This window comes from Dromaius novaehollandiae, chromosome 3 (genome assembly GCF_036370855.1).
Source record: "Dromaius novaehollandiae isolate bDroNov1 chromosome 3, bDroNov1.hap1, whole genome shotgun sequence".
Lineage (NCBI taxonomy): Eukaryota > Metazoa > Chordata > Aves > Casuariiformes > Dromaiidae > Dromaius > Dromaius novaehollandiae.
The window spans coordinates 56,128,684-56,150,944 of record NC_088100.1 but is presented as its reverse complement, the minus strand read 5'-3'; the positions used below and the strand labels follow the sequence as shown (position 1 = coordinate 56,150,944).

The 22,261-nt window shown below is 37.7% G+C and overlaps 1 protein-coding gene across 1 annotated transcript in view; it reads left to right on the top strand.

Moving 5' to 3' along the window:
* MAN1A1 (mannosidase alpha class 1A member 1) overlaps positions 1–22,261 on the top strand; it is a 147,161-nt gene that overhangs the window by 14,926 nt on the left and 109,974 nt on the right. Inside the window, exon 2 of the mRNA XM_064508926.1 lies at positions 20,764–20,860. Coding sequence (XP_064364996.1) covers positions 20,764–20,860 — 97 coding nt within the window. The remainder of the gene's footprint in view (positions 1–20,763; positions 20,861–22,261) is intronic.

Sequence of the window (22,261 nt, the reverse complement as noted above, 5' to 3'; positions counted from 1 at the left end):
GGGCTGTGATCTTCTCTCTTAATGTCAGACACATCTAATGTCTGTTTTACAGACCATACTTCATCCCAACAAAAACAGAAACGTTTCCCTAAGACCTTTGTGGCTGGTATTACTGCAGCTTCACCAATGATGATTCTTCTAGTGCCTAACTTTCTGTTGCTATTAATCTTCTGTTATGCAGGGAATTTCTGCAGGCTGTAAAATGAGAACTGAAAGTGCTGTAATCAGAAAGAAAATAATTTATTCATAATTTCTCGTGGGTATTTCTGCTGTACTTTAATATTCAGTTTCAAATATGCTGCTTATAGGAAACATCCTGGGTGGCATTTTAAGTGCCAAATCAAAACAACTTGTGATTTGTTAAATGTTATTTTTCTAGGAAAAAAAAAATCTCCCACATGAAATTTAAGCTTCTATTTTTTCCTTAAAAGCAAATAATTAAGAACTTATCTAAACTCCCCAAAGATGTTATATAGGAGGAGGAAGAGAGAAACTTTGTGTGTTTTCTGATAGGTTAAGGAATAATAGAAGTATGTTAAGGAATACTTCCTAGTCTTTCATTTGAAAACTAGTACCTGGGAATTACTGGTAGTAGCAGATGTACCATGTTTTACCAAAGAAATAAATGTATAGGGAGTGTTGGAGGAAAGTGAAGGAACCTGAGAGTAATCAATCCTCAGACATTTTTGAGAAGTGTCAGTTATACCATACCCTAAAAATTACATACATCCGTACACACACACACACACACACACACACACACACACACACACACACACACACACACACACATTTATATGCATGTCAATCAGATGGACCAAAGAAAAAGCTGATACCTGAACACACTGAATTACTGTCCATGTAATATTGCCAATCCATAATCACTATCATCTTTTTAAACATGAAGAAGATTGTCCTGCTGGGGTTGTAGCATGCTTTTCTATCTGAATTTACTCTTAATGTAGTTAGCATGGATGTTTCAAAGCTGTTATGGCTCGTAGATGAGATTGGAACCTGAGAAGCACCCTCATTTTAGCTGGTGAGTAGTGCAGAAGTGTTTGGCAGCTGGAATGATAAGCAGCCGTTCTCAAAATTTATTGTATAAGGATGTGTACTAATGTCTTTATGGTGTCAACACTGATTTAATATTTTATTCACACTTTTTAACTTTTACCTTTTGGACCACTGGAGAGAAGTAACATTTTTGATCTTCGGAAATGCTGTTGCTAATTAAATATAGTCCTTTTTGAATAAGAACAATATTTGGTTGCAATTCACATTATGTTTAAAAATATATTTTATTCGGTACTTGATACTTTTCTGAAAATCCTAGTCAGCAGTTCTCCATCAGCTTCTTACACAAGGAGTTTGATAACAGTTAATGTCTCTAGTTAATCCCTCCCACTTTGGGACATCACTGAGTTCCGTTCATGCTCTCTAAGTTTGGTGAAATGGTTAGTGTTAAGTAGCTATGATCTCAGTAACTAACTGTGGGTGAATTTAGAAATACTTGCTTTTTCTGGCAGAAAATATGCATCATTAGGGAGAAATCATTTTTACATCTTCCTAGACTTTTAAGATTACTCAGTCAACCACTTTCCCCAAATCAGTACAAACCCACATTCCTTTTTCCTCTCTTAGACTTTGGCAGCACTCTTTAAAAATCTAACCAGTCTTGGCTCTGCCAGATCCAGGCTGGAGGCAAATTCACTAAAAGATAGTGGTGGTCTGGCAGATGCCTTGCCTCTGTAAATTTTCTTTGCCCTGAAACTTGGTTACATGTTGTTGATCATAGGAGAGGAAGAGCACTTGGGTGCCTTTTGGACTGCATGGGCCAAAAATAACTTGAAGTAAGTACAGACTATGGAATACTTGCACAGTTTTCCTGAAACTTTGGTCATGTTATTAACACACATTCCTCTATTTGCTTTATAACTTGGAGGAAAGCCAAGCTAACTAAAATTATAGTGGGCTTCAAGTGATCTGTAAATCTTACCCTATATGTACAAGTTGATTAGTTTGCTCTCAAGAACATACTAATGTGCATGTACTGGATGACCAGCAGACCTCCAGCTGGGGCAAGGCATTAAACCTTCACACTATCTTCCTTTTAAGGAGACCCATGACTGATGACATGAAACTGGCTTTTTGCATGCTTTCTTAAACCATTCTAGTATCCCTTCTTCAATATTAAGAAAAGAAACTGTGAAAACTCAGGGCAGTAGAATGGGTGGGCGTGCTTTATTTATTTATTTATTTTTATTTTATGGCCGTATCTGAGAGTTTCAAACAAAGTAAATGATGCTCTTCAGGGACTGCCATTTTTTTTTAGAGAAAGAAAGAAAGCAGTAAGCAACTTCTGTTAAAATCAGTGAAAAAAACCACCAGACTGCAAATACTAAACTAGTTTTTCAGAGTATGTTTTTTGGATAACTGTAACTTTTGAACTCGAGTTTATTTAATACTGTCAGGAAACTTCAAATGCAGATGTATTTCTGATGTATTGCCTCCCTTGCAAACCATTCTTTCTTCATTCTGCTTGACAGCCCCTTGACTTTAGTTTGCAGTCTAATTACAGCACTAGTTTGCACCAGCAGGGATTATTGACTTTTAGAAGTAAGTATGTACACTTCATGTTGACTTTGAAACTTACTCAAAAAAATGTAAAATAGTTGCTCAGTTTGTTGCTGTGGGTTCAGGTTATTACCTGCTAGCGAGTAGCAGTGGCATCATATGCAAGGTAGACTTGGAATCAACTAGACAAACTGAAACTCTAAGCTCGTGCACGTTTTAGTTGCACTGATACGTTTATGGGACCAGAAAGCAGACCTGTTAGCTGGCTTTCAGTCATTGGCTGGAGGCCTTGATATGAGAGAGATCAAGTCCAGTAGCAGCAGGCACCAGAGCAGAGCCTTCTCTGCTGCACTGCACAACTCAAAGACTGTTCTGCCACATCTCAGTGCTCCTGGATGGGATGTGAAGAGCTCTAGGGTTTAGCACTTCAGCTGAGGGTCCTGACTTATGTGACACTTCTGGAGGAATTCACTTTAATTTTAGCTGGAGCAGGTACTACCTTAGGATGATTAGTTACCTATTGCAAAGTCAGTAGTAGATTAGCCCAGCGCCTAGGAGCTCTAGTCAAACCTTCTATGCTAGTTCCTGCAAAAGGACAAGACTAAAAGATAATTTCTCCTCAAAGAAATGACAGCCTTACAAGAACATAGACTATTAATGGTTACAAGTAGAATAGCAGGAAATGAGTCACTCTTGCCCTGTGGAGTAGGGCAGTGGTGGAGGTTGGTTGGTTTGTTTTTCTGACTGCTAGATGGGACACGAAGGAAGACAGTGAGCTGGTGAGGTGGATATTTAAGGGGACATCTTATCTAGTGCACATGAATGTTAACTCCCAGTTAATTATGTCAACTAAAAGTCTGTAAAGAGGATTTATGGATGTGTCAGAAGTTTTTGCTTTTTAAGGGTCCATTACAGGTTGGAAAGCCCAGATAGTTTTTGGAATTAGAAACCAAAGTAGCTTTGCCTTCTTAAGAGTCCTAAGCATAGTGGCAGGGAAGTATTTGGAAGAAATGAAATGTCTGATTCAAATCAATAAATTTGAGAGAGAAGAGTGAAATACATCACATTTTCATGCAAGTGTGAAAACACAGTAAATATTCTAATTGTAACTACTTCTTCCCTTTTCATTTTGAGGGAAGAAGTTATCAAAAAAATTTCTCGGAATGAAACATTAGTTTTGGGAAGACTCTAAGAAGCAGTCTAAATAGCTTTTATGTTCAAGCAGCTGCTTTGTGTGCTCAAGAAGGGAGCTTTGTATAGCTCTGAGGAAACAGTATGTTAGAAGGACTAAAGCCTCTGTTGTCCTAAACTCTCCTCTAGTGTGCTAAACATCATATATGTGAATCCCTAAAAGTTAAAAGCTCTAGATTTATGTAGTTTCATTCTCTGAGATGAATGTGTGTACAGAGACAGTGAGATCACAGACAGGTAATCTGCATGTTAGTGTAGCGAAAAGGGTGCTAGTCATGAAAATTGTGTAATAATAAAAAAAAGCCACGATAGCATAAAGTTATTTGATGTAATTTGCTATCTGATGCAATTGGCTTTTATTGGTAGATCGCATTCATGAAGCATTACAGAAAAGGTCAGAACCGTTTCCCCATTTTAGTCTGCAAGAACTAGGGCAGATTTAAAGCACTTTAGCTGTTTATAAGACACAAATCATAGATGATTAGGAAGAATCTAACTTACACATCTCTGAAAGTCAGTCTGTTCTCCAGTACAAAAATGACTACCAAAAGATATAATAAAAGCACACTTTGTTTCAGAATTCTCAGATTAAGTAGGATTCAGGATCTTCCAGGTAAGTAATGTAATTTGGAGAAAGAGGTAAAATTCAGAAATCAATTTTTATGGTGGATTTAGAGGTGTTATTTAAGTGTGATCTGAGAGATGTTCCTCTTTGTCCACTAATAGGTCACATCAAATGAAACTACTAGGCGACAAAATCAAAACAAAACGTTCTTTACACAATATGTTGTTGACCTGTGAAGCCTTTGCTGCAGGATGTTGTGAATGCTAAAAATTTGCATGAGTTCAAGAAACAGTGGGGTAGTTTTGTGGAAGAAAATGCTACTGGGGTTCATTCATTGAACAGACACTGCATCTGGCTCTGGAAGATTCCTGACCCTCAAACTCTGAAGACTCAGTGTATTCACAGGAAGTATTTCTGTTTGCTTGTCCTGTCCCTAAACTTTGTTAGGGATAGGATGATGGAGTAGATGAGCCTTCTGTACTCGTTTAGCAATCATTCTTCTGTGACAGTGATATTCCGGGAATTGGAATAATTGTTGCCTGGCTTGTACTCAGAGAAATCTATTTTTGAGAGATGAAGAACAACAACAACAGCAAAGACCCTAAAGATAGATGCTGAAATTATTTCAGAACAGCACAGATAAAATTCCTAACATTAACGTCTTAAATGAAAATACGTTATTATTACCCAAATGCTCAGTAAATGAGCTGTAAACATGGGGAAAAGCTCTGTTCCATCCCTTTCTCATGTTGCTGTCTTGTCAGTGACACCACAAGTCAGGGTGGGCCATCTGCATATACCCCCTTCCTTATCTGTAGCGTGCTGTGCTTACTGGCGTTGTTATCTTGTTCGAGGCACCACTGTTGGGGTGGGCTGTCTGCACACGTATCTTTACATGGAGTCTTTTAGTCTAGAACTATTTGTGTCCAGGCCTCAGAAAAGATTCCAGAACAATATATATTATATTGCCTATACCTCAATGTTTGCATGACTTAATAGCCATAACTTAATATTGCTATGGATTAAGTCATGACCTAATATTGCTGTGGATTTCCTAAAGTCTTCATATCAGAATAACCACTGCTGCTTGTACTGGAGATTAGGGGACTTGATATGAGGAGAAGGAGAAGGCTTGCTAGGACTGAGCCCAGAGCTGACTAGAAAACATTTCTGGCAGAAAACTTTGAGGTTTAGGAAGGAAACATGAGACGAAAGAACAACTTAAAATTTTTCAGAAATGTTTCACCCAAAATAGAGTATTCAGAATTTACAAAATTTGCTCACAGGCAGCCAGTAAGGCATAAATGAAAATTGACAGGGACCTGTCAAGCAGGCTGTGAGGGAAGCTCAGCTCCCTCCCCGCTCTGTCCCTCACCTGTCAGCCTGCCTGGAAGCAGCTTGTCAAATCCTGCTCTCTGTCCAATGAAGTAGCGAGGGAAATTGATGTGGGGTTTTGTTTGTTTGTTTGTTTTTAAACATGGGTAGTGTTGTTTTTTGTTTTTTGGGTTTTTTTAAAGAGGAAACTTCTCACCAGCTCTAGTTTACTAGACACTTGTAGCTCCAAGTGATTTGACGTAGGTATTATTTTGGGAAATTAATATGACAATTTGGATATTTTGTTTTCATTTTTGCCATGTAATTGGACTTGTTTTTAAAGATTTTCTTCGGTAACAGCAGCACCAGCAAACTTCATAGATTATTTTGGATAGTTTAGGCTGAACTATCCAAATCATGGTTTATAATGAGGGCCTTTTTCTTCTGTATTAAAGTTATAACTGCAATAGCTATTTTGATTGGTCTCATTTAGGGAAACTTGAAATAAAATGTGGAGTCAACAGAACTGATCAGGAAACCTGTGTGGTTTTCCATGCCTGACCCCAAAAAAGGCAAACAAATTAAAGGAAAGCAGAAGTAGATATTGGAGAACCAGTCCAGTCACATCCTTTCTTCTTCCTATTTCAAAGCTTGCAGTCTTTTAAGTGTGTAGCTCTCAGTTGTCTCCCCCCCCACCTTAGGTACGAACAGGAATCTGAGATAGCACTGTTTGATTTCATTGTGTTAGGGAAGAACACCCTATCTTCTGTATCTTTTTGCTGTACTTCTTGTATTTGTGTAATGTACCATAAACGCCGAGAAACTGGTAAGGTTAGACGACAGTGCAAAGCTGAAAGATTTTCCCATTAAGGTAATAAGTCTCTAGTGGTGCAGTGGAAGGTGTCTCCCCCTTGTGACACTGTGCTATGTGAAAGTTGGCGTGGTGTGAGCTACGTTAGACAGTGCAGACTGGACTGGTGCTCCGTGTGTGCTGCAAAAGTTGTAAGGCACTTGAAGCGATTTTTGTAAAGAACCTAGGAAACGCAATAGCCAATCTGTGCTGTAATGACCATCCTCTCCCTCAATTCATCTGGTATCCCGTTAGGCTGTTACCCTCTGCTGTATCTTATGACAGTGATTCCTGAGTGTTTGCTTTCTTTTCAGCAGCAAACTTAAGATTTGTGTGTTTAACTTTCTCCTTTCATCTTGTTCAAGATGTTCAGGAGAAGCCCATGTTTTCTATATGCCATTATTTTATCTTGTTCACTTTCTGTCCATTTGCAAATAAGTAGAGCCAATTATTCAGCACCTCCATTGAGGAAAATACCCCCGTGCCTCATAATTTAATTATTTCCATTTCTGTTACATTCTGTACTGACAGGAGACGATTGGAACGGAGCTCTAGTATTCAGTTTGGTTGTATTAATTGCTCATCAGTCTTACATTTTTTTCATTTGTTTCCTTGTACATCTGAGCATCTGATTTCTTTTGCCTGTCATGATAGCATGAACACAGACATTTTTACAAGCCTGTGACATCTCTTATCAAATCTGTGTAGATCTGATGAAATATTAACAGGACTATAATTTGGTATCTCTATTATAAAGGCTTCTTGCTGAGGAACATTTGGATAAATAAGAAAAACATTGTGTGAAGTATTTATATGCTATTTACACCATTGAAGGAGGTGCTGCCTAAGAGTTAAATTGCTTAAAGGACATAAATACAAATTTAAAGTTGTCTTTAAATTGTATCCCTCCACAAAAAGATTCACTGTATATATGTACTTCTCACTGTAAAAGTGTCATTTCCAAGCTGTCATGTTTAACTCCAGCATGAATGAAGGAAATCATAATAGGTACCAGTAGGCACATTTCATCTGTTGGGCATGAGGGGAAGTGCCTTATTCCTTTTCTGCAGATAAGTTTATGTGAATTGGAAAGCTAACTTAACTTAGAAGAGGGGTCACTGTTCTGTAAAGTGTATATCGTGGTAGTGGAATTAAGCAAAAAACTTAAGATTTGAGTGTTATGTATTTTAGGAAATTTGCAAACACTGGTTGTGTCAAGATCCACAGGCTAGATGATCATATAAACACTTCAAGAGGAAAAATAAATTACATAGGAAGAATGATAATGTTTAAGTTTAAAATATAAATCTTAAATGCTATGGTAAAACTGTTAAATGAAAATAACCTATCTGCATTTTTTTGTTGTGGTGGTAGTATTTTCAGTGTTCCTACAGAGAGTAATGACTAATTTACAATAACAAATTTTTGCATCAGGAAATTTGTTATATTGTAGCCTGTATTTCCTAGAGAAAGTTCTGCAGAAATAAATCTCTCTCAAAATAACTTTCTTTTAAAAGCAAATGCAGTGCTGAGCAAGCTGTTTGATCAGTCCTAGCCAAGATAAGTATGTATAAATGTGAAATGAGCAGAAATAATTAAAATATACATGACACTGGATCTTCATCGTATTTCTCTAGTGTCTGATTATCGTAATTGTTCTTCTTGAATCTTTCTGTACTGAGCCAATAAGTAAATAGTTCTTAACTTGCTGTCTGAAATAATCCAACAGTTTTGCATTGCTGAAGCAGTTTATTCAATATAGAAAGCCCCTTGAAATATTTCTGAAGGCTGGAATATTATCTTTAAAATATTCCAGATTAGAGCTATGAGTTGTTAAACTCTGTCAAAATCTCAGACTGGAATTTGAGTTGCTGCCTCATTGTGCGGGGGGAGAGGGAGGTTGGTATGCTTGTCCTGCAAAATTTTGGTAAACATGAGATCCTTACTGAAGTTTAGGGGGATCAAGTTCAGGCTGGAAGGGAGCTCAGGAGGTCTCTGGTACACCCCCTGCTCAAGAGAGCTCAGCTGCACAGTCAGACCTGGCTGCACAGGGCTGTGTCCAGTTGGGGCTGGAAAACTCCTCGGCCTCCCTGCGTGGAGCCCCAGCCCCCACCAGTGCAGTGGCCCCCATCGACCTCACTCTAGTTTATCGACGTCTCCCCTGAACTGGGGGGTCCAAGACCAGATGCAGCAATGAGATGTGGTTTAATGAGCGCTGCGTACAGGGGATGCTCCCTTCCCTCGAGGGCCTGACTGTGCTGCGGCTCGTACATCCCCAACTGGGCGCTGGTGGCTGGCTGTCCTGGCTGCCCAGGTGCTGCTGGCTCCTGCACAGCTCACTGGTCCCTAGGGCTTCCCACAGAGCTGTTCCCTGGCCAGTCCGTCCCAGCCAGTGTCACTGCTGGGTTATGGACTTTTTGTCCATGTCAAATTACGTGAAGGTCCTGTTGGCACATTCCTCCAGCCTGTCTAGGTCTCTGTGAACAGCAGCCCTGCTGTCCAGGCTGGACTCCCTCCAGTTTGGTGTCACCTGCAAAGCTGATGAGTGCACTGCATCACCCCCTCCAGATCACTGATAAAGAAGTGCTGTTTTCTTTGTTGTTGTTGTTTTTGTTTTTAAAGGTGATGTATTAATACTATCTGCTTTTAACCTCTATGCAAATGGTATTTAGCTGTTGGGAAACAGTCCAACCCTTTTGCTCCAATTTCATACTGTTAGGCTGAAGACACTTTTCTGTGCTTAGTGATAATGATGTGGACTTAGCTGTTGATCTGTGCAGCAACTGTGTATCAGATTAATCTATGTAAATACTTTTCACTGAATAGGCTCTCTGACTTCTGAAAGTGCAACTTTACTGTGGTCACAATAAGAGTGGAGTACTTAAGTTTCTTTGGCCTCCACTGTCAGCATTTGGCTGGACACTGGAGAAGTAACAGAAGGGAAGGATTAGTTTGGTAGCAGGGGAAAAGGGAAAAAAAATACTTACAGCTGAGAATTAGTAGCACATGGATAAGGATTTGATATCTTTTGGTCTGGTCTGGCATCTTGTCAGGACCTGTGCTTGAGGGATGGGAAAAGTACTTATTTCAGCGCTCAGCATTTTGGAAAGCTCAAAGTGCCCAGCACTTTGAATTCAGCCTCGATATCTAGCTCAGTAAGTCTCTCATTAGCTCATATCTAGTACAGTATTTATAAATGGTTTATCTTGTGTTTTTACTTACTGCTACTAGTTAGTTAACTAAGTCTGTAATGCTTCCAAATCTACTGATAATGCATGACTCACTGTTTATTTTTTCCTTAAGACCAAACTGCTCTGCAAAAATTCAAGAATAATTGCGTCAAAAGAATGTTAAGATTGCACTAGGAAAATGCATCTGAAATTCTGCCCTTCAGTGCCTGCCTAGCACAATTAAAACTTCTCTAGTTTTTATAAGTTATAAGAACATGGCAAACTTCTGTGACTAGTTTTGTTTCCTTTTGTTTGGAAAGAGGTCCAGCATAGGTCCGTCCACTCGGTCAGAACTAAATTTACCAACACTTTCCGTGTAATGGGGTGGATGAAAGCCTGGTCCTTACTGACTTTGCCTATAAAAAGCAAAACTCAGAAGAGCAGGAGTGACGATTGCAAGTTCAAAATGTGAGAAAGAGAGTAGTAAAGTGAGGTGCTGAGTACTTCATACCATGTCCATTCAGGTAGTTTAGGAAGGACCTTGCGCTAGAATTGCAAGAAAGTAGGTTTCAGTCATAGAGCCATCTCCAGTGCCTCTGCCACCTGGGTCACTGGTTTTCCTGGTCTGAGGGATGGCTAATGATGGTGGTGAAAAGAGATCAAAGTCTTACAGCCTTGAGTAAAGGAAAAATTATATGGAGGTACAGGAAACAGTTATGCCTCAGTCAGTTAGGATAGAAGTGTCGGCCTGGTGCATGCTGACAGGACAGGTAAGTCCCTGATGTGACATGCCAAGAGACATCAGACTATCCTGTCAACAAATTTGTGCCTATGGAGATGTGCAGGGGCACCAGTAATTTAAGCCTCCCGGTACACTGTTACTAACCTTTTGTATGAGGTTGTTTGTATTAAAGCAAAAAAACAAATAGGTTCTGTAAGCCCAGTGTTTTGTGTGTGTGTGACTTTAATCATGCTCTACAATGATGCCTTAAATCACCTCGATATTAGTCACTTCATCTGGATATGTTGTACTGCATAGCACCGTGCTTATTTTTTATTTACATTACTCCTGCTGAGTTTGGGAACTTCAGTAACAGCATGGCTATATAGTGCCAGATACTTAACAAACATGTAGGGGAGAAAGTCCCTGCCATGAATAATTCATAATCGAATTAGAAGCAAAGCTTATCAAATAACTGTTTAAAGAACAGTAGGAAAAAGAGGAGAACAAAAGCATGATTGTATCATGCATTTGCAGGAGCCTGGTTGTTCATGCTGTTTGTCCTGGGAGTTCCTGGAAGCTGCAACAAGTCATAAGCAGACCAGGGGAAAAAAAAGGTTTCCTACTGGGTGGGATGAGTCTGTGTGTGCCTCTGTTCTTAAGGGTAGCACTTCCACAAACTTTTTTTCTTTCTTTCTCTCTTTCTTTCCTTTTTATGACATTAGTCAAAATAAGCACAAACTTAAGAGACTGCTTCTAATTCTGCGTAAGATCAAAAAAAACCCCTACTTATTTGTACAATTCTGCAATACTTTTCTATTTTGAGTGAAAATACTTGAGCTTTCCTTCTGGTTATTGTCAACAGCGAACAAGGATTTTTCCTGAGTTCTTGGGCACTTCCTTATGATGTGATATGCTTTTCTTCTGATGGACGTTTCACTAATGCAAAACGTTTACATGACTGATTCTTTAAAAATTAGACATTAATGACTCTCCTTCGAAAAATATCCCTGGATTGTTTTTTGTCTCTAATTGTGGTGGACAAATCAAGCTTGTGAAATCATAGATCTTCTGAAGAGACATCATCTAGCTTTTACACTAGTGATAAGGAAATAGTTTTTATGTCTTTATGTTAGGGTGTCCACCCTGACTTCTTTGCCAAGTGTTTGAAAAGGATTTTGCTTTGGAAGAAGAAAAAGAACTTGGGTGACAAGATTTAGGCTTCTGATTTTTTCTTAAATGCAGATCTTGGCAACAGTTGCTAAGTTGTAAGATAGCGGCCATATGAGATCCATTTCCTTATTCTTTAGAGTGATCGTGTATTTGTTTTGGTTGACTTAAATAGTTCATCAAATGTTTCCATCTTGTAGATGTCCACAGATGTAAATGGAAACTGAAGCAATCTGAAAATAGAGCATCTTCAACATTAATGTCAGCTATGCTCAATTATGTACTGCTATACTTCAATACTGTATCTGCATTTTTTTCTACTAGTGTAATTACTGAGAATGTGCAATTTGTTCCTCCACTAATAGAGAGTTGGAGGCAAAAGCAGCATAATCGCAACTTAATCGACCCTTTCAAGGCAAATAATTTTAGGAAAAACTCTTTTAAAAAGCCTACAGAATGCATTCAAATCCCAGCTTACTTGGGGGGAGAAACAAACAAAAACATCATCCAAACCTTCAGCTTTTAAACAAAATAGTTTTCTTTCATATCTACTTTGCTTTCTGTACCTTGGTCAAAAGAAAGCTGAAGGTGAGTGAATGAATCTAAAACTGAGCTAAAACTGATCTACTCACCCAGCTTTGCATGGTTCAAGGTAGGACGAAGGCTGGTCTGACAGATTTGAGTAAATATATGGGCAAGATTTTTGAACCACACTTCTCCCTTCCATGAAAGTGATCATTTCATTTGGTTGAAATTAGGCAGATCTCAGGCTTCAGAAAATGCAAGGACCATGTTTTTCATAATTCGTGTAGGGTTGTCTGTTGTTCATGCCTTTCTAGTTTCTGTTTAGTCAGGAAAAGGTTCTTGCTTCTGTGCTACACCAAATAGCTTTTTTTTCTTATCTCAGTATTGTTGCCATGGGCAGGCAAGAAGTAGACCTTAGTTCTATCAGCCTGTACTGAATGGTGTTAGTATTTGGAGTGCGGAAGTGAACTCTGGTCTTCGTTCAAGTTGCTCTGCCTTATCACCCTAAAACTCCTACTAAAATGAACCGTGCAATAATAAAGCAATAAGGCGCAGCTCTGGTAACCTAACTGAAAAATATTGTGATACCTTCAGTTTTTCATTAATTTCATAACTTTAGAAATCCTTTACTGTTAGTAAAGAGAGATTTACCTGACAAATGGGTGAAACATAGCTTTATCATCACTGAGTAGTTTGGTATGTTGTACAATAATTTTCAAATAAACTAACTCCTGATTTTTTTTGAAGCAGACATATCACAGCATCAAGGCTGCCGTTCTTATTAACTTTTCTAATACAAAATAGTCTTATTTTTCCTGTGTGCTTGTGCATTAAATAAAATATGCAGTAATAGAAATAAGTATAGAAAATATCTTAATTGCAGATTTTCCATTCTTTTTAGTTAGAATTCTTGTTACATAATTAATGGAATAGTTTGTTCCTTTGAAAACGTATAACAGAATGCACCACTCTGCAATGTCTGTCCCTGGTTAGAAATGATACCCATGACAGCATGTGCTAAATATTAGTTGGATAGTTTAATGCACTACTAAAGATGCTTGCAAGCCACTGTGAGGAGTAGAAAGTACAGGAATACAAGCTTTATCTATAACTTAACACATGTGGGAGTAATACTTAACATTTCTGTCAGGCTTTCCATTTGAGGATTTTTGAAGAGCTTTGCAATACAAATGATGAATTAATCATCACAATGGTCCTTAGTGTTTTCATTTTCTCTCTACTTCCTTTTTTATCTATAAACGTAGTTAGATTTTTGGGTTTAGGTTTGGGGGGGGGGGGGCAGAAATGGATTGTTTGTGGGAGAACTCCTGAAGCACAGCAGGAGTTTGCTCATCTATCCTTTTAATGTAGAGCATTAAATATGGAACCAAATTAAATATTTCATGATTTGATACTCATATTTGATGGAGAATCCTGAAAATCAGTTTCGCCAACCTAGCTCTGTTGGCGTTTTCAGAGTTCTAGGTATCTTCCCCCCAAAACAGTACTAAAAGTCCTATATTGTAGGTAGAAGTTTCAAAAGTACTTATAAGACTTGTGTTCTTAAAGTCCTTAATTCCTGTGACAATATGAAGCACCTAAAAATAAATGACAAGCACATAAATGCTCCTGAAATCTCTAGGTGCTTCTTAGTGGAAAGCAGTAACTGGGAATTTTTTTTACTGGCCCATTAACTAATACAAAAGGTTCTTTGGAGGTTTCCTTGGCTAGAGTGAAAGACCCATGACCCAAAGTACTTGCAGGAACTCTAACCTGAACTCCTTTGCAACATGTTTGTCATCCATCTGCTAAGGCAGAAACAGTGACACCTTGGCTGTGGCTGTTAAACAAACATTGACAGCGTGCAACTTGCTACTTAACTCAGAATGATGCCATTAGGAAATGAGGTTATAAACACCAGGAATCTGTCAAGCTCCTGATTTGCAATAATTTCTTGCTGCCAGATAAGAGGTTATGTATATAAAGTTTCATAGTGACAGGATTAGTTTTACATGTTTTATGAGGAAAAACAAATTTTTGATGCCAGTAGAAAAATGGAATACGTTGTCACTTGTGTCTTCATCTGTAAGATTGAAGGCAAAATGTAAGCAGTGTCCACTGAGATGAACCTTCTTAGGATATCTAAGATTTTTGCAGCTTTGTTTCTGGAATAAAAAATATTTAATAAAAATGTAGAGCTTAGAGTAAAATTCCATTGATTATAGGTGCTGATTTTTAATTTAAAGTGAAACTCTAGATACAATTCTACCTACAGAAAGGGCTGAATATAAACTGGTTTTCTAGTGAATCTTGGTCTTCAGTCCAGAAGTTAGCTTTGAGTCTTTGTTTTGTAAAGAATCACTTAAAACCTAATGTTAGTAGCACTTTAGCATAACAGTAGGCATAGAATAGCTTAAAAAAAACAGATGTATTACTCTGTAGGAATAAGTATATGTCTTCTTAAATATGATTATGAACTAATTAGCAAAATAGTTACTAGAGTAGAACACCCTACATCTTTCTCTAGAATTTACACTGTAGAGCAAGTCTGAGCAGGCTAGAAAGATGCAAATACTGTTTTAAATTACTTTAAAAATCAGGGGTTTTTTTGTTTACGGGTAATCCAAATCTGTTATTAGTAATTGAGACAGTTCTAGATGGAAAGGTATCGGAATATAATAGGACTACCAGCAGAGCTGCAAGAAAAGGTTGAAATGACAGGTTTAAAGTACTAACAAAATAGTAATAGCAAATAATGACAAAAGTAGCAAAAGTCATGCTCTGAAGCAAAGGAAATTGCCAAATGATTTCACAATGTTACTGTGCTTACTAATCCTAGAAAAAAGTGCTATCTATGGAGATCTAGAGAAAAATCAACCTATTACTTCATGTCTCGAAGATGCAGATTATTGAAGATTTCAAGAAAATCAGCGAGTAACTTAATTCTTTAGAAATGCAATAGTATGCTAAATGCCACTATGAAGTTAAATGTAGTGAAACACAAATGTAGTACTTCTGATAACTTTAAAAAAAGACCCTGCTAAAAATTACTAATTGTAAGAAACTAGATTCCATAAGAGCTTATGAAAAAGAGCTCTTTACATATGCAGCATGATTTTAAGAAAACCCTGCTAGTGAATCAGCTTAAGGTGATCATACAATTTTTCATAGAAAAATCCTGTTTGATCACTTTCCAAAAACCTACAGAGGTTGTGAAGATTCTCAGCTGTGTTGGAATTTGGCCATATTTTAATTTGGAGTCTGTGAAAACAGTTGAGAATAGTTGTTTTCCCAGGTCTCTTTTGAGATTCAGTTGTTGATTAATAGTAATGGGAATGGAAATAAGAAGTCAGTTTTCTCTTCCTAAAACTTGAGCTTTTGCTAATGGCTGATGTAATACTGTGTTCACAGCAAGGAAACTAGCTGGCGGTTGTGTTGTGGTGACAGACTTCCAGTGCTGGAGGTGCCATATGAGAGTCATCAACTGTGCTAGCTGCTTTGTATGGGAGGAAGGTTTAAGTGGAATATGTCTAGAGCTTTCTTACTAATTCTAGGAACTTCCTTCATTTCCCTCACTGATACTGTAAAAGAATGAGGCTTTAGTCACAGCAAGAGGAGGGAGGGAAGATTGGGGGAAGCCAGACAGAGCAAACAGGAAGTTCTGGTAAGCATGAAATTAACAGGTGAGAATACCTTGAACTTGTAAAAAGGTTCAATATGGACTGAGGAAGAGAAGTTTATTTAAAACAAAGAAAGTTTAGTAAAGATTAGACAAACATATTTTCTTAAGGTTGTTTTTTTAAGTTGTCTGCCCTACTCTGTTAGGCTTCCAGTACCATCTGAGTCCTCTTTTTCCCTCTCTTGTGTTGACATGATTTAAGTGACTCTGAAGATAAGAATGATACTACTTCACGGTCTGAGATCTTTTTTTTCCTTTAATATCTCATTTCTAAAATCTTCTTGAATTCTTTTTCTTGACATCCTCTTTGACATCTGCCCAGGTTTTATTTAACTGCTAAAAATAGATCTCGTTAAGATCTTATTATTTTCACTCTGCTTGCAGTAGTTTGCATCTCAATACCACTGTTACTATACTGATTCAGCATTAGTCTTGTTTTCTGGCAGTGTTTCAAACTTGAAATCTTGGGTACTCCTGTTGGAATAGGACTATATTTCTTACATTTCAAGCAGCTTTCTTGCCACCCACAGAGAGTAACTAAAATACTGATAAATGAGAGTGTATGGTCATCATCTTTTGGTTGGCCAGCATGATAGTAAAAGTCTTTGTTTCTGGAGAACAAATCTAATTTTTTTGATTATGTTCATCTGATTGAGAAAGGCTTTAAAAATATCTTTTAAAAAATTTCTTCCAGCAGAGCTGCGGAAGAGAGAAATGCACAGGTACTTTTGTGAAGGTTGTCCAACTTTCACTTCCTTTTTCTTCTCATCAAAATAAACACACGCATGCCTTTGTTGCTATCAGTTATAATAGCACATTTCCTTGTTCCTCAGAGGTGGGGTAGTATTTAGCCCTTTCTGACTTCATAAATAAAAATCAGTGCCTCATGTTTTTCTGAAGATTAGTAGCAGTCTGCTTACTAGTGAGAGAGTGATTGCTAGTCAGGCATTCAGATGCTGCTTCTGAATGGTCTGCTGTAGATATCTGTCAGAGATGGACTTTGCTAATGTAGACACAGGACTTCCTTCCCAGTGAGGTGTCAGGCTCTTCTACAATTTTAGATTCGCTGAACTATAGCATCTTAGCAAAGCTAGAAGAATTGAGCAATGTGCAAATGTAACTCTGCCTATTTCCCTCCTGGAGGAATACCAAGGGATTATTTGAAAGCAGTCAAGTGAAGTCATCTTATTAGTTAGGCTATAGAGGAGTTTGAGAGTATCTGGAGTCATCTGGTCAAGAGCTGTAGTATGTTCTTCACCACTAGGACCTTCCTCCTTTAACAAGACCCTTTTCATTTTGCTGAAACATAGATGTTCTTGGTAAAGGTGGAACTTACTCAGAAAATTCTAGTGGTCAAAAGTATTTCTGCAAGTGGTCAGCAAAGTGATCAAAAAGGGCCTCAGCAAATTAAAAATATCTGGAGATACTGATTTAGGGAAGTCTCATGCCAACTCAATGGTGAAGACTCAAAGATAGATGGATTTATCCACATAACTGTTAAAATTCATTCCTAAACTTTCAGTGCTAGGAGTTTGGCTGAAGCAAAGATTAATCATCTCTGACTTGGGTCTATTCAAATTGTTTCTCGGTGTTTTAGAACTTTTTCATTCTTACATAGAAAATAAAGCTATTAATAACTAGTAAATTCATTTTAGTGGGAAATTTAGTACAGAGCCATAAATCCAACAAAGGGAAAATCATATAAAGCATTTTTGATGTATTGAATTCTAACAAATAAGACTTCTTGCTAAGTTAGAACCACAAACTGTGACTCATTTGCCAGGCAGACAGTGTTAATTAAAATCATTTTTAGCCTACTTATATCTATGGACTCTTCACACAATAAATACAGTAACACTGAATTCTAGTAACCTTTTGCTAAATAGACATAGGTGTTTGTGTTTAGCTGGAGTAATTCCTGCCTTCCTGAAATGCTGGAGGGCTCACTGACAGTTTTTGGAGTCGTATTTTCCTTTCATTGTTATATCCATAATCTCTGAATGTCTAAAGCAAAAATATGCTAAAGGTGCATCTCCTTCCTGAGGAAACTTACTTAGTAAGCTTGGTGTTTTATCAAAATCTGAACTATCTTAAAGAGTTCTAAATTAAATATATGGTTAGCTGAAAAACTTGAAGAATTAAATCTTTTGTTCAGTAGATTCTACTTTTCAGGGAAATGCTTAAGGGGAGGGGGCTGGAGGGGGAGTGTCCCCCCTGCTTACCCAATCACTATTTTTGTGTGTTTCTTTAGCTTCTTAGATTCATGCATTATAATGTCCTATCAAGTGGTTAGTCCAAGCTACCCAAGTAGTCACAGAAGCAAAATGGGAGGTCATTTGGGAAAAAAAAAAGTTGTTGTTCATTAATGTGTAATAATAATTATTATTAGAAGATAGTGACTAGAGTCTAGGTTAGCTTCCTCTCTTACTGCCTAGGGATTGACTGGCAATAAGGTAATTGAAGTGTTTCTGTTAAGAGTGACATCTGCATTTACAATGCAATATGATCTACAAAATGTAGATTGGCTGGAAGAACTAAAGGCACCTGAGTACATGTGGGGCATCTTGTAATGTCATGCACTTTGTGCCTGTTTTGACTGAACTGAATTGGATTTGGAGCCATTCCCTCCTTTCCTTTTCACTGACTCTCATACTCATCATACAGCAATCTGACTCGGGGAGCTAGACAGGACAAAAATGATCTCAAACAAAAAAATTTAGTTTACAGAAGTTTCTGCTCCCTGAAGTCACTTGATATGGGGACAGATGAGCACCAGATGTCTGGTGCAAGAGAAGGAGCATGGATGTGCTAGGAGAAGAGGAGGGAAAAGGGTGAGACTGTGGCAATACTGGCTTGAACAGCTCTAATTCTGTTATGAAACTGCATCTTTAGGCACTTTGATTCTGACCGCTTAATTGCAACTTTGATCTTAAAAAATAAGATAGCCCTTCTGTGTGGTGCTCCTAGATTATTATTGTTATTAAATACAACAACAACAAAAAAAGATGTGATTTTGAGGAAAATAAATTTGACAAAGCATAAAAATGGCAGGTTCAGTGCAGGTCAAGATATAGCCTGGTGAAAATCTTTGAAAACATCTACTTTAATATCTAAAGCAGAACCTACAGGTCTGGCACATGGCTGAAGGGCAGCATAAATCTTGTATAGTATGCAAAATAGCTGGAAAATTAAATAGTAAATTTTAAAATCATTTAGCCTTATGCCGTGCCTAAATGATCAATTTAGTATGATTTTGGTCCCTGTAGCCAGGGAATGCCACGTAGACATGAAGTCTCTTACTTAACTTCCTGTTACCAGCTCTGTGCTGAGGAAAAAATGCCTGATTCTTTGAGCCCTTGTCATTTCAGAACAAAGTCAAGGATGGTTGCTCCTGCCATCTGCTGTATCAGTGCCACCTGTGGCTCACCAGCATTTCCATACAACCTCTCACTCTCTTTCAGCTGAGATCTGACACCTGACTAACTTTCTGGATGAGAATAGTGCTCGTATGTTAAATTCTTGCATTGGTGAAGTTGGGCCTGTAAAGGTTCTAGAGTAAATCAAGGTCCCTGAATTTTCCAGCAGGATAGATACACATTTATGCTTCTATAAATAGGAAAGAAATGCTTGTTCCCACAGGTGTAGCAGTATTCTAGAGGATCTGTTGTCATTTATCATAGACTGAGTAATGCAGATCCTTAATTGCTCGGTTACATAGAAGAATTATGTCAAAGGAAGGAAGACAGTGCAGGATTACTATTATCAGCATGCCCTGAAGCTGTTGCTTTTAGATTTAGGATTATAGCTGCCATTTAACAAAATTATCCTTGACACACATGGCCTCAAGGAGAGAACTGAAAGCAACGGCAGCACAGTGTTGTCAGCTGATAGCCTGGGGCGGCATCTTTGAGAAGATTTGAAATTGTCACTTGGTATCTTGAAGATGACCTCTGGCATTCCTAGCCCTGCTCTGCCTCCTGGAAGCAAGGAGCAGAGAGGCTGAGGCAGCGTCGTTCCTGCTGTTGTGTAAAGTCAGGCTCCTTCTGCTGACCCCTAAAGAAGGCTGCTCCTGAGCAGGGTTTAAAGGTGGTGTTTGGTGAACTCCCTGCCCAAAAAGCATAGTTTTGGACTGTGTCTAAATAATCACTGTTGGGGAAAGTGCAAAGTGTCCTTGAGTTCCTTGAGTTGAGTGTCCTTGAGTTGAGATGGGTTCAGACCATCTGCTGCTGACATCTGGCATGAAGGTCCTCTGTGTCTGTCTGTGAAGGTCTGTGTGGTGCACCTCTTTATGGAAAATGCATTTTTGGTAGCGATATGTTCAGTGGTAAAAGTTCTGGGCTATTTCTGCAAAATGACACCTGAAAGTAACTAATGATGCAGTAGCATTGATGGTCATAATTTCAAAAAAAAAAAAAAAAAAAAAAGGGGGGGGGGGGGGGAGTAGGGCATGGTCTTCATGTTTACTCCGAGATGTTTTATCTACCTGTTCTAGCTTCCTTCCTCTGTTAGTAGCTGTATTGAGCTTAAATAAGCTAGTTTTATGCACGACTCTGCCAGGCACTAAAGGTTACTGTGAGCTTTTCCTACTTATGATATTAAAAAAAAAAAAAAAATCCTGCTGTAGGAGAATAAACTTTTGACTTCTTAAACCAATAATTATATCTGTCAGTTTCAGTGAGAGGTTTTAGGAAAAATCTTAGATGAATTTATATATAACACAATAAATTTCTTTCCTAAAAACTAATTATTCTTTATTATGACTTCCTTATAAGCATGCAAATAACAGTAGAGGTGGACTTGACAGACACAGAATTCTTACCATAAACATATGGAAAACAGTGCTACTGTTAGTTTTCTGTAAAATATTTCTTAGTTCTAATGCATTCAACACATTTAATTAAGCATTGAATTAAATATGTTTAATATTGAGTATATTCTCAAGTTAGTATTTGCTGTGGCTTCTTGCTAAATCAACATTAAAATCCTGCTTTTGTTTCCCTACAGATGATGAAACATGCCTGGGATAATTATAAGCGTTACGCTTGGGGATTAAATGAACTGAAACCCATATCTAAGCAAGGACATTCAAGCAATTTATTTGGTGAGTAGAGCGTACTTTTGTGCTTAGTGACTGTAACATGTAACAGTAAATCAGCTGAAAAGATTAAAGGTGATAAACACATGTTCTTCCTAGCTTTTATGTTGTGGTGTGGCACCTCCTGCTTATGCTGCATGTAGAAAATATCAGTAAATGAACGTGATACTTCTCCTGACTCTTAAAGATTCCCTTCTGAAAGAGGATAAATGAGGCATCTCATTGCTATATAATATAGTTAGTTTTGTTGCATTAAATACTGCCCTGCCTTAAAACTTTTCCTATTGATGTGGAACTCATTGGCATCACACTCGATAAGCAGAAAGCAAGCAATAAGGGAAGAAAAATAAATCCTGTATAAGGGACAAAAGTTGTTATTAGATAGTCTGTACAGTCGTGAAGGCAGCTGAAGCTCTCTACAGCGCTCAGAAATTTGTTTTTCTCACTCCTTAGAAGAACTTGTTGATGTATTTCAGTCAGGCTCTCTTTAACAGGCTTTCTCTTTCATGAAAATAATCATTATTTGCACCTCTAGATCTTATAGGGGAGATGCTTGAATAACACCCCAGTTATTCTAAAGTCAGGACTTTAGAACAAATTTAGGGCTGAAAAGTTCCAATATGAGAGGGAGACTGCAGAAATCTCATGTAATGAGGCAAGACTTTTTTTTTTTAACATACAAGTGGGACAGAGCTTGGGATAAACAGCAGCTGAACAGCAGCAGCATTCAAAGGAAGCATAAGAAAGCAGTCCAGTGAGCTGTCATCTTCAGTTTTGCAGAAAAATGATCAATTAAACTGTCTGACAGCAATCTTTGTATTCAAACAACTTCTGTTTTCCAAACAGAAAGCTAAAAAATGAACTGATTTCCATAGCCATCCCAAAATCAATACATTTTTATTTAGTTAGATATTTGGAAAAAATAGTTTGAGGTAGCAACAGTTTCTAGAACAGCCTAAATGGAGCATTTATCCAATCCTCAACTATATTTGTAAGTTGCTAAGACTGCAGTTGTGATTACAAAAGTAGTTGTGAAAATATACGAGTCACATTTGATGTTACTGCATTACTTTGTCTATCTAATGTGACACCCAAAAAGTTATTAGATAATTATTGTACAGTTAGTTATTGGACTTTAAATATGAGAAGCCAGAGAAGTTTGTGTGAACTTCAGAGTTGAGTGAAACTTCAATTTCTTGTCGAGAACCAAATTTTTTTAAATATCTTCGTTCAGATGACTGATAGTTGTGAGATTTAATACTAGATTTGAAAAACTGTTTCATGCAATCCAGTTTGGTTTGTTTTCTTGAAGGACAACAAAACGGTACATGATGTCTTGAAAATTAAAATGCTTATTCTAGTTCTCATTGGAATCGGAAGTGATATAAAAATTTAAGAGTTCTGAAT